The sequence below is a fragment of the Rutilus rutilus genome (assembly GCF_951802725.1).
Source record: "Rutilus rutilus genome assembly, chromosome: 15".
In the NCBI taxonomy this organism is placed as follows: Eukaryota; Metazoa; Chordata; class Actinopteri; order Cypriniformes; family Leuciscidae; genus Rutilus; species Rutilus rutilus.
Window position 1 is genome coordinate 24,666,420 of NC_140220.1, and position 11,244 is coordinate 24,677,663.

Consider the following 11,244-nt stretch of genomic DNA (forward strand, 5'->3'; position numbering starts at 1 on the left):
TCAGTAATAAAGGGCAGATTCGGGAAAATTTTATTTTTCTCCATAGAGGCTTCATGATATTCTGCATTCATGATGTCATTAGGCCCTGCTTTTTAGTCCACTGTCCATTTTAAATGGACATTTGGGGTTCTGTAAGAGAAAATTCAGTATAATAGGAGTTAGATGCATTTAATATTTCAGTTATAAGGTGTGGAATGAGAGAACTGGGTAAATGGACACTTACAACCATCTGTCCTCTCTGGCTCAATCTCTCTTTCCATCTGTCGTCTTCTCCTTTGCACGTAGAACAGTACACTCGCAACAAGACCAAGGAACATGGCAGCACCCACAAAGATGCTAACTGCCACCGTTGTTGTAGAGCTTCCATTGGAGTCCTCAATCTGTAATCGCTGATCTCTGATTTCCGGTCTCCAAAACTCTCTCGACTGAGGCTCCAAAAGTCTAGTCACATCTATTGACGGAGTTACACATTCAAACTTAAGTCAACTTCTGTCATATTTCATAGGAATTTCACAGGAATGGAATAAAAACTTGCTGCTCACATACCCTCAAGTGAGAGGAGGAAAATTACATCATCTCCTTTAATGAAGCTCCGACTCTTCAGACGATTATGTGTGATGTAACTGCTGGTACCATAACCGGGTCCCCGGTAGAATGAACTGCCGTCTGTGTCAGTGACTCGACTGCCTACTTTTCGTGGGTCATCCCAGAAATACTCCACATTACCCATGGCTACACAAGAGAGAAGATATTTATAAAACGTCTTTTCTTGTCATTTATCTCTATAAGGCTACGTATACATTAATCCAGATAGATTTAAAACTGCATGTTTTTCTTTACTTTTTGGCATTTTTGTCTTGTGAAAACTGAGCTTTTTGAAGAATGTTTTGTCATGTGATTGCTTATTGTACCCACAGTATACCCATGGTTATACCGGTGTTGTGCCTAATTCTGACCCCTGCCAAATTATTACCCCCCTAGTATTGGTAGGTTTAGGATTAGTTGTGGGGGAGGTGTTAAGATTAGGAAATCAGGTAGTGACCCTATTTGGACATTGGCTGCTTCACTTTTCTACAATTTCTACTTGAGTGTGAAGGTGCGTTGTCCATGTTCTTTTACAGTCTGTGAGAAACTCATGGAAAATGTTTGATGCGCTAGTGTGGACGGAGAGTGTTTGGAAGTGAATATGCAGTTTACAAACATATCTGAATGAATGTAGCCTAAATGATCTAGAACCAAGTATCTGTAGAAGCACTTATGGCTCATAAAAATGCCTAATATCTGCTGCTTTCATGCCTCCCTAACTGTTTATATCTTACAGTCAGTGGAGGTCTTGGTTGGATCAGTAGTGATCATCCTCATGTTGTTCATGCGGTGTTGGATGTCTGGATTCTGGTCCATCAGCTCCATGGATGCTTGTCGCCATGGACACGGCCATTGGAGATTGTCATCATAAGGTCCAGAGGTCAAGTGGAGGTAGATTGCCATTTTATCTGGGCTACTCGTCAAGCCATTAATGTACAAACCAATCTGAAATGAGTAACCATCTGGGGATAGGAAGCGGGGGCTGTAGGTTTTGGCGCCGGCAGCAGTTGTAGCAAGAAGACTGGTAAAATCTCGAATACGCCAAGTGAACTGAGGACACTGGGTCTCTGAGAGGTTGATGTCGTCCAGAGAAAGACCACCCTTTGATGCATCTCTTCCTTTAACTCCTTCAAACACCACTCTGAATTTATCAGAGACATCTAACGTCACATGGTATAGTTCCCAGGAGTCTTTAAGTCCACCTAAATAGCACAAGTATACATTACCCATAGCATAACAATTTATCCTTAAGGTGTGGTCACTAAATTTCGCAGGAGTCACTTTCAAATCAAGCCGCTTTCTGTTGGTCAGTGCGTCGAATTCATGTAACCAACTTGCACGAGCGATAAATTTGTGGGGAACTTTTTCGCCCCCACACAAAACTCCCAAACTTGTGGATCCCGATTGGAAAGACTAGATACTGCTTCACCGCAACGGGAAAAGTGACTGCACCTTTAAGGCGTGGTCACTTTAGTCAAATTTAAAAACGTCCACTGTCAATAGTGAGAGATGTTCTAAAAGCGCAGAACGTGATTTCACCAAGTACAACAGGTTCCTGGATCAACATCTTTGTTGATCCTGGATCAACATCTTTGTTGATCCTGGATCAACATCTTTGTTGATCCTGGAACAACATTCCTGTTCAAAAATGTATTCCTTACGTATAAGTTATCCCTAAAATCAGAGGGAAATGATAGGTGAATAACACTGATTGAGAGGCACCTAACCCTGGTTTTAACCCTAAACTTGACATAAACTGTAAACTTGTCCTTCAAATCTGATCAGTTGATTGGAATGTTGATCCAGGAACATGTCGTACTTGGTAAAATCTGGTTCTGCTATAAAGCAGCTCACACAGAAGTCACTTTCAAACCAAGCAGCTTTCTGTTGGTCAAGATGTTGAATTTACATGGCTAACTTTAACACAAGTGAAATCTGCATGCATGGGGAACTTTTTTGCTCTCACACGAAATTCCCAATCAAGCTGATTCCTATTGGAACGACTAGATTTTGTCTGCGAATTTTCGCTGAGCAACGGTACATGTGACCCCACCTTTCACAGTAAATAATTATTGATTTGGGGTTTTAAATAATTGGATTTATTACCACTGATCTTCTTAATGAGTCTCAGGTTTCCTTTGGGATTTTCAGCGGTGTATTCGCGCACCCAGATGTTTAGCTGGTCATCGGCGCCCCCACTGCTGTAATGATAGAACTGCAGGCATTGGGAGCGTCTTTTGGGATAAAAGAGGCGACTTTCCAGGTAAGCCTTGTTTCCTTGGGTACCTGTGGCTGTGCTGAAATGCATGAAGAACCCAACCCCTGTAAAAGTAAACATTTTATCAGATAATAAGCTACTAAGCCAGTCTTGTCACTTTTTCACACCTCTTTGAACCTTATAATGGAGTTTAAAGAAAATGTTGCATGTCATATAGCAACCCTTGACAAGAAGAGTCTAGAGAAGGTCAAAGAATGAGATTTCCTTATTGTGTCGGTAAAATGTTTATCATGAAGACCAAAGTGCCACCATAATAATATCATAAAAGAGTAATCAATGCAGGATTATGGACTTTGAATTATGAAACTTTTTACACAGTGGTGGTAAACCAGTGAACAGACAACATTAATAAAACAAATATGTTTTCCACGTGATACCGTCCCATTTAGGATAATCTTTGGCCTAACTATGATATAAGTGACTATGATATAACAATGATTTTCACGCATCGTTAATCAGATAGTTAACATCAGAAATATTTTTAAAAAATCTTACAATAATGTACATTCTTAACACTATACTTTGTGTTAAATTAGCTTAAAAAAAGATGCAAATAAGTCATTTTCCTTTTTATGTAAATTTTGCACAAATATTTGCTATGTGAGTTTTTTTTGTGTGCTAACATTCCCATTAAGTAATGAAAACGTTATTTCTGAATCTTCCCTGAACATTCAAAATTCAAAATCCAGGTTTTAAATGTTGTAACAACGTTTTACGTTTTGAACAAAAATGTGAACGTTAAGGGAACATTCCATTTTATAATTTTGCAAACATTATAGGAAACTTTTGAATGTTCTCTGAAACGGATAGTAACATTTAAACGTTTTGAGAACATTACGGACGAGTTAACTTTGAACAAACATTCTATTAATGTTACTGGAAGAACAGTATGCGAAAAGACTATTATGCCCATATTTATAAAATTTATAAAACATTAGGTAAAAAGTAGGCTATACCGGATGACTTACTACTTCCAACGAAGTGTGCATGTGATGAACACTTTACTATCCCATGAGGCCACAGGAGAGGATTTATGAATAGCAGTGAAGCGACGTACCTGTAACTGATCGCCAAGTAAGTTTCAACTAGAAACTTAGAAAACTAGTTCCAACTAGACATTATGCGATTTTGGACGCAGCTAATCACAACCAATCAGAAAATATTAATAATAATAATTTGAGGTTATGTTATGGGGATTTTGGACCAATGAGATTTCACAATGGGCAGGGCTGCACGATAACTCTGTTAGCTCACTTATGAAGTTTTGTCACCAACAGTTCAATGCAAAACATTGTTGAGTTGAATCCTGCTTTTGTGTTTAGGGGTGTTCATACCTTGACATTGACCCAGAGTGGTGTAGTCCGTCTTTGGACCGCCCTCTACAGTTTGTACACGAGCCCACTTGGCATTTCCATCATCTCCCTGGATCATACCACAGATGTTCGGTTCCTCAAAGTGGCAAGAGTCTAGAAAAGTTGAGGTTGTAGCTGGAAGAATTTTGAAAGATATTTTAGAAGGAGATGAGTGAGAGAAGCCGAGTATTAGGTGAGCAAGTAGTCTTTATCTTACCAGTCAGACTAATTTAATTATATTTATAAAAAATAATGGAGGATTATGTAACCAGTCAAGGTCAACCAGTCTGTAATCATAAACTTACTACAATTGTATAGCCTGTTTAGCTTGAGCAGGTCACTGTCACTGAACTCCATGCGTTGACCAATTACATCCAAGAATTCTGGTATCTTGGTAACGATGGTTGGCTCTTGGCCTTTGTTGAAGGACGTCTTACTGTAGTGCATGACCGAAGAGTAATCATAGGGCACACCGAGAGAGCTTGAGACCGTTTCATCATATAAATTGAAGTTGTGCTCTTTACCTAAGTGAGAATTAAACCAGGAAACAGTTGCATGTAATAATAGAATATATAAAGTAAAGAGTTTGGCATGATAGAATATCACTAAAAAGAGATATTATTCGATGGCATGAAACATGTTTATGAATTTAGTTAATACCCTCTTGAATCTGGTCCCACACTATGGTGACGTAGTCGTCTCTGTCAGTTCTGGATTGCTCGTGCCACAAACCCAACGCATGCAGAAACTCATGCTCCACTGTTCCTAAACTGTCACAGTTTGCACCAATTGACAACTCCTGTTTCCCCATCTGTCGATTCCCCACCTTCGAGTAACATCTGGAACAGAGAAAAATCCTGAATAAATAAACACCCCTTCGGATTCAGTCAGTGCAAGGGGGAAAGAAAAAGTCCCTCGTACTGTTGCTATTACTGCCATAAAATATTAGGACACACTTTATTTCGAAGGTCGACTTTAGACATTTTACTATTTAGGCCTGCCTTTGCAACTACGTCAACTAACTCTCATTAATTTGCAAGTACATGTCAACTACCCATCTTTAGTATTAGTGACTGTTTGCTTAATATATGCTACTTTTTGTTGCAAATGTACTTAGTAGAATGTCTAAAGTGGACCATCAAAATAAAGTGTTTCCAAATATTATGTAATACTTTTATATTGTTACTTATGTATATAAAGGGTAGGACTTTATGTTTTTGTATAAAAAAAAATGAGAGAGCACAATGTTACATCCATTAATATGAATGTGGATAGACTTGATTATTGAGTATAATGTTTGAAGTTTCCTCACCCGCTGCCTTTAAACACAGAAATGTAGTTTGGCTCTCCACCCCAGGGTTTGAAGTCAATACAGGTCTTGAGTCTGTATTGCTCAAATGCTTTCAGTGTCACGCCTTTGGCATTGATCTCTGTTGAAAATTACATAGGAATGAGTGAAAGAGCATGTAAAAGAGAGAAAGACAGTGAGCGAGAGATTATAAAAGATTAAGTTAGAATGAGTATGTCAGATAAAGATCAAAGCAATAATTAAACTGAATCAATAATTTTATAGATTCATCTACCAAGGCTGCTGTCTAGGAAGTACGGCACAGTGGTTGGCCAGCGATACTGTTCACCCAGAATAGTGTTTCTGCCTTCTCCCTGTTAAACACAAACCAAACATGGATTTAGCTTCATTTACACATCCCTGTTATTTAATTTTGCAAGTTACCTTTTATTTTATTTATTGCTTGAAAAATAATGAAAACTTTATTCACACATCCATATTTTATTTACAAACCTTATAGAAAATGAATAACAACAAAACAGCTCAAATAATATTGAGTTTGACATCCTGAGGTTTAAGCATTTTCTGAAGGTTAATCATCTCCTAAAATTATTTTATTTTGTAATTTTGATGTTTTGTCATGTTTATTGCTTGACAATTTAAAAGCAATATTTTTTAAGATGTCCTAGATATTAGTTACAAACCTCATAGAAAACAGCTCATATAATATGTATTTAGTTTGACATTTTCTGAATGTTATTGTTATTGTCCTTCGCACCCGAATATTGACTTTCTCATGTGGACTTAATTTCCCATATGCCTTCATTCCTGGAACTGATTGCACTCTCACCTGCATTTCATCACACACACACTCTTCTTAAGCAGATCACAACCGCATACACTTTGCGAAGTCTTGATTTGCCTCGGTGATCTTTTCTGAGCATGTATTCATTGTGTATTGTTATACCCGTGTTTGATTTGATTTGGACTGTCACTCGTATTTGATTCTTGCCTTGACCCTTGCCTGCTATTTGGACTCTGTACATTTGCTGCATGCCAAACCGGACTACTGTTGGTTTCTATCGCTGTCATTGTAGACTGCAACTTTATAACTCTGGTTTTTAATAAAACTGCAGATGGATCCTCATCTTGTAGACCCGTCATTTCAGATAAGCATCTAAAAGTTTTTTTGTAATTATTTGAAAAATAATTTTTAAGTTTGTTAATTCTTTGTTAATCACACAAACTGTAAGTACACGTCCTACATTTTAGTTACAGATCTCACAAAAAATGAATAGTTAATAAAATGTGACTTTAAATGTTCAATTCTGGTCCTATTTTGTACCCTGTTCATGGAAAGTACCATGAGAACCTGTTTTCTAAAACACTGACCTTCTCTATCAGAATGTCTCCTTCCACCAGGTGAAGTCCTGCCTCTGTTGAACAACACAGCGGTTACTGCAAAAGTATAATCGAAATAATGCTACAGATTTAAGACGCATATTAATGTTTCCACAAACCTTCATTTATTTCAAATAAATCCTGGTCTTTTCCATTATCTACATCAATCTCTGTTTTGCCTACAAAAAAGAAAAGTCAAAATCCAGAGAATATAAAATCCTTTCAAATCAAATGTTATTTTGAAAGAATGTGATTATAATGACTCACCTGACAGTGAAGATGTTGGCTTTGAAAGAAAACATTTGAGGAAAGTGTCAAAGGTGCGCATTTACATCAACAAATAATGACAGTGCAAGCCTTGATATTGTATGAAATACAACTTTTGTTTAACATGTATTATATGATCACAAAATTGTGGTTTTCTATGACAGACCCCGACACTGAAAGTACTGAATTCTGGACTCACCAAACCCAGGACCGCGCTACATAAGAATAGAATGAGAAATGTATGGAGAGATGCCATGAGATCGCTTTACTCTTGAGTTATTCTCTTCAAAATATCAGTGTATATATGTGTATGAACCAATTTATAGTTCTTAAGAGCTTAGTCTGCAATGATAAGAGCCTGCAGCTGATAGGATATGCTTTATGATGGTCACCATGATATTATTACTTGATAAAAGTAAGAGTTTGAGGTTTAATTGCACACTGTATAAATTATAAACGCACACTTCCTGAAGTCTGCACTGAAAACATTTCCACAGAATGTTGTTTCACAGTAGAAACTTTTATTTCACAAATATATATTCACAGTGTGTGGGATGCAGACCCTGAAGTCATTCAAATAATTCATTCAAACATGATTCCACAGATACATCCTAAATCCTACAAAAACGATATATCTTATCTAAAAAGAAAGTGCAAGAACAGCTAAACTGTGCAAAATGTTTTCAGCTGATAAATCTGGTTAAAAGCATGATCAATAGCCTATCGTATAGAAAGAAAATGTGAAAAGAACTTCAATTTATATGATGAAATTGTGTCATATGAAAACACAACACAGCTTAAAATACATCTTAATCAGATAATCAACATTTTTTTGTTGCTTTAATAGCAGTTCAATAAAAATGTCTAACCACAGCCTATTGGTAAATAGTTCAATATCACATCTTCAACTTATCTTTCGCTTCTCAACTGTTGTTCACGATTATGCCATAAACTTGTATACAAACTTATTTTAGATGCTGTCCAGAAAAGAAGAAAAAAAAACCCAGAGAACAGCGTTCATGTTATGTTTCAGAAAATGAGCTCTAAATGTTTTTCATATATGATGCTAGAATTGCACACTGAAGGTTCATCTCATCGGTTTGCTGCAGGTTCTGCGGATCAGTGAAATAAAGGATTACAGTTAAACACTGACAGTGTGTGTAAATATATATTTATTGGGGAAAAGTTATTTGATTTGTGTACGTGTATATGACTTACAGTTATATCGTCCATGTAGTAGCAGTGGCGCAGGTTGAGGTGGCCTACGAAGTCACGGCTGTAGTACTGTGGATCACCGTGAGGTGTCACCACACACACTGGACACACCTAGAGGGCGCCAGAGAGGACACACAACAATCTTGAGTATGTAAGCAGCAGTCAGCACTGCTGAGTCATTTTAAACTGAAGGCCGGGCGTAGTTAAAATACTTTCTCAAATTAGAATGCGGAGATAAATATGATTTAAAGGAACTAGTTAATGTTTCAAATGAATGCGCTGCAAGTTTAATTCAACACATTGGATATTAGTATCACTCTATGAACCCTGACTGACCACACGTCTGCTGTCATTGGCATGACGGTCATTGCAGTGATCGCGTAGATCGAGTTCATCCAGTCCATTATCCTGGCAGTATGGACACACAAATGTCCTCACAGTTAAACTGAGAGAGAGAGAGAGAGAGAGAGACATCTTCAGAGAAACAGAACTTACTTTTTTTTATAGCATAATGCCTCAAGTCTGCTAAAAAATAAATTTAGCAGACTTTATGTATTATGTAATTGTGATATATGTGTGTGTGTGTGTGTGTGTGTGTGTGTGTGTGTGTGTGTAAATAGGCCTATATATATATATATATATATATATATAGGCAGACAAGAAAAATCAGACATTTTTTCTATAATATGAACACCAACTTAACAAGAGGTACAGCAAAATCGTGCGCATTGGGGTGAGATATACACAGATTTGATTTTAATAAATAAATACAATTAGATTAAGTTATGACATTAGATCAAAATAAGCTGAATATTAAAAAATAAAATTAATTAATTAATATATAGTACTATTATGAGTAGAAATAAACACATTTTTTGGCAATAAACATATTTGGCATCTAAAAGAAAACCCCTGCTCTAGAATGTCATTGTATGCTGTAGGATTTGTTGAATTACTGGAATAGTCAAAGGGTTTCATTGGAAGGGGTTTTCCACATGCTTTTGGCAGTGCAGTGTGTTTATGAAAAGTGGGTGGAAGTGGATATACAGATGTCCTCACCCTTGAGGTCGAAGATTATTTTCCATTAGAGTGATCTCCGTTTGCCATGGCCTGTGAATGAAACAAAATATGAGTTAGCCAAGCATATAAGTCAATCAAACGATTATCCTCTTGATGTGACTTACCAATCATCAAGCATCGCCTGCAAATCTTGCCGGGGCGGTGCAGGGTTTGGCAGCTGTAGGACGGGGTTTGGCAGCAGTGGGTTGGGGTTTGGCAGCTGTGGGACGGGGTTTGGCAGTAGTGGAGCTGGGGCAGGTCTTTGGGCGGCTTGGAAAAGACCCCCTGGGGTAGCATTAAAGGCTGCTACATTTGCAGGTTGAACTCGAATCCGTGGCGTTGGAACGGGCCGTGTGGCAGGAATTAAAAGAGGACGGGCTTGGTTTTGTGGGGCAGGTGCCAGGGTAGCCTGATTGGGCAGACTGACTTGAGCGGCAGCGTTTGTGTGTTGTGCCTGTGTATCTCGAAGTCGGCTGATGAGACTGTTGGTTTAAAAGCATGGTAAATTATTTCGAGTTTGACAGAAAAGGCACTAAATGTTGAAATTTGTCTGAGACATACGTCTGTATGTTTGAGCCTGCAGGTCTTCTTGAATTAATTGCATCAAAATTCCCTGGCAGGATTTGGCGAAGATGCCTTCTACTAGGAGGCTGCAAGAAAAATATTCTTAAGCATTTAGTCTTTAATGAACTCCACTTACAGAAATACTGGTATTTATCACAGGGCATTTAATTATATTACCAATGAATTATTTGCAGAAACACTGCATCTGCAGTATGGGCAGTGAGTCCTGTATCGAAAAGATTGATTGAGGCATCTCTGGCAAAATCTAGAAGTACAGAGAAAGACAAAGAGTGTGTGAGAGAGAGTAAAGTAATCAACTATCATCAGGAAGAAGATAAAAGTGGCTGTCAATAGAGGTAACCTAGTCAACACGTCATGTGATGGAATTTCCCTTTAGAAATACTTTCACTTTTGATAGATCAGGTTGTTTATCAGAAATTATACTTATATGTGGAGGAAACAATGTAAAAGAAAAAAGCACATGAAAAAAGAGCAAATAACAGAAATTTCCACCATAAACACTGTTTCCAAATAGGCCAACAAAGGCATTTTTGGAGAAAGCGTGATTTATTCAGTGAGTTCCATATGCGATCACTTATCAGTTTCACAAATATATATATATTTTTTTAATAGAAGACATTTCTGTATAAAATTACAAAATATTTAGCATGTTAAGTTATGTTCAATATGTCTTAAAAACTTACAAGATTGATCTAAGTTTGTCTGTTTGAAGTGTACACATATGAAGGCACCAAAATCACTATATATTTGAAATATAAATCCACACTTACACCTTTCCACAGCATGGTGAAGGTTGAGAAGGATTACTTATTTTCCCTCTGCACACAGGACACTCTTCCTCTGAAGCTGACATGTCCATATTGTCAGCTGTCTGCTGGCTGTCTTCACTTTCAGATTGCAATTTCTTAAGTAGAGTCAACTTCCTTATTGCCATAAAGAGGGAGTGTATTCTGTAATGTCAGCTTACTTTCTTTTTTCTTGGTGATATATATGAGACCGCCTTTACCTGGAACCCATCTTCTAAATAAAGCGACGTGACTCAGAGACTGTGAAATAAATGTGTATAGGCCTATCTTTTAAGCTTTTTATGCAATTCAAAATCTGTCTATAGTTAATGAACATTTTTGTATGAAAGCAACAGACTGATAAATTGATAGGAGATGTGAGTTTTGTTGGTACATGAATTTACATAATACTGGACATGCATTTTTTTT

At 37.4% G+C, this 11,244-nt stretch overlaps 2 protein-coding genes across 4 annotated transcripts in view; both read right to left on the reverse strand.

Moving 5' to 3' along the window:
• Positions 1–14: 14 nt before the first annotated feature.
• Positions 15–11,244, reverse strand: part of mep1ba (meprin A subunit beta a) — a 507,054-nt gene continuing 495,824 nt past the window's right edge. The window contains exons 1-14 of one of the 3 annotated variants that reach the window (XM_084432518.1): positions 7,371–7,519; positions 7,172–7,190; positions 7,024–7,083; positions 6,896–6,939; positions 5,799–5,877; positions 5,528–5,645; positions 4,876–5,054; positions 4,521–4,739; positions 4,198–4,350; positions 2,692–2,907; positions 1,320–1,787; positions 547–732; positions 224–451; positions 15–129 (exon numbers count right to left, since the gene is read on the reverse strand). In XM_084432518.1, the coding sequence (XP_084288644.1) occupies positions 128–129; positions 224–451; positions 547–732; positions 1,320–1,787; positions 2,692–2,907; positions 4,198–4,350; positions 4,521–4,739; positions 4,876–5,054; positions 5,528–5,645; positions 5,799–5,877; positions 6,896–6,939; positions 7,024–7,083; positions 7,172–7,190; positions 7,371–7,427 (2,028 nt within the window). In that variant the 5' untranslated portion in view covers positions 7,428–7,519 and the 3' untranslated portion in view covers positions 15–127. Of the gene's footprint in view, positions 130–223; positions 452–546; positions 733–1,319; positions 1,788–2,691; positions 2,908–4,197; positions 4,351–4,520; positions 4,740–4,875; positions 5,055–5,527; positions 5,646–5,798; positions 5,878–6,353; positions 6,479–6,895; positions 6,940–7,023; positions 7,084–7,171; positions 7,191–7,370; positions 7,520–11,244 lie in introns of those variants that run through there. The other 2 variants (XM_084432519.1, XM_084432520.1) reach the window with 2 other exon arrangements.
• rnf125 (ring finger protein 125, E3 ubiquitin protein ligase) lies at positions 7,641–10,973 on the reverse strand. Its single transcript, XM_084432528.1, has 8 exons — positions 10,801–10,973; positions 10,187–10,274; positions 10,007–10,095; positions 9,571–9,927; positions 9,446–9,496; positions 8,723–8,831; positions 8,390–8,497; positions 7,641–8,283 (listed from the first exon to the last, which is right to left on the reverse strand). The coding sequence occupies exons 1-8, from the start codon at positions 10,962–10,964 to the stop codon at positions 8,215–8,217; spliced, it is 1,035 nt and encodes a 344-aa protein (XP_084288654.1). The 5' UTR covers positions 10,965–10,973; the 3' UTR covers positions 7,641–8,214.

What these genes read in the sequence shown, in the direction of transcription:
- rnf125 (XM_084432528.1), bottom strand. Translation starts at nt 10,964, where the DNA reads ATGGCAATAAGGAAGTTGACTCTACTTAAGAAATTGCAATCTGAAAGT. An exon ending in TCACCATGCTGTGGAAAGGT is followed by an intron (nt 10,275 to 10,800) that starts GTAAGTGTGGAT and finishes CTGTACTTCTAG; the next exon opens with ATTTTGCCAGAGATGCCTCA. An exon ending in GCAGGCTCAAACATACAGAC is followed by an intron (nt 9,928 to 10,006) that starts GTATGTCTCAGA and finishes TTAAACCAACAG; the next exon opens with TCTCATCAGCCGACTTCGAG.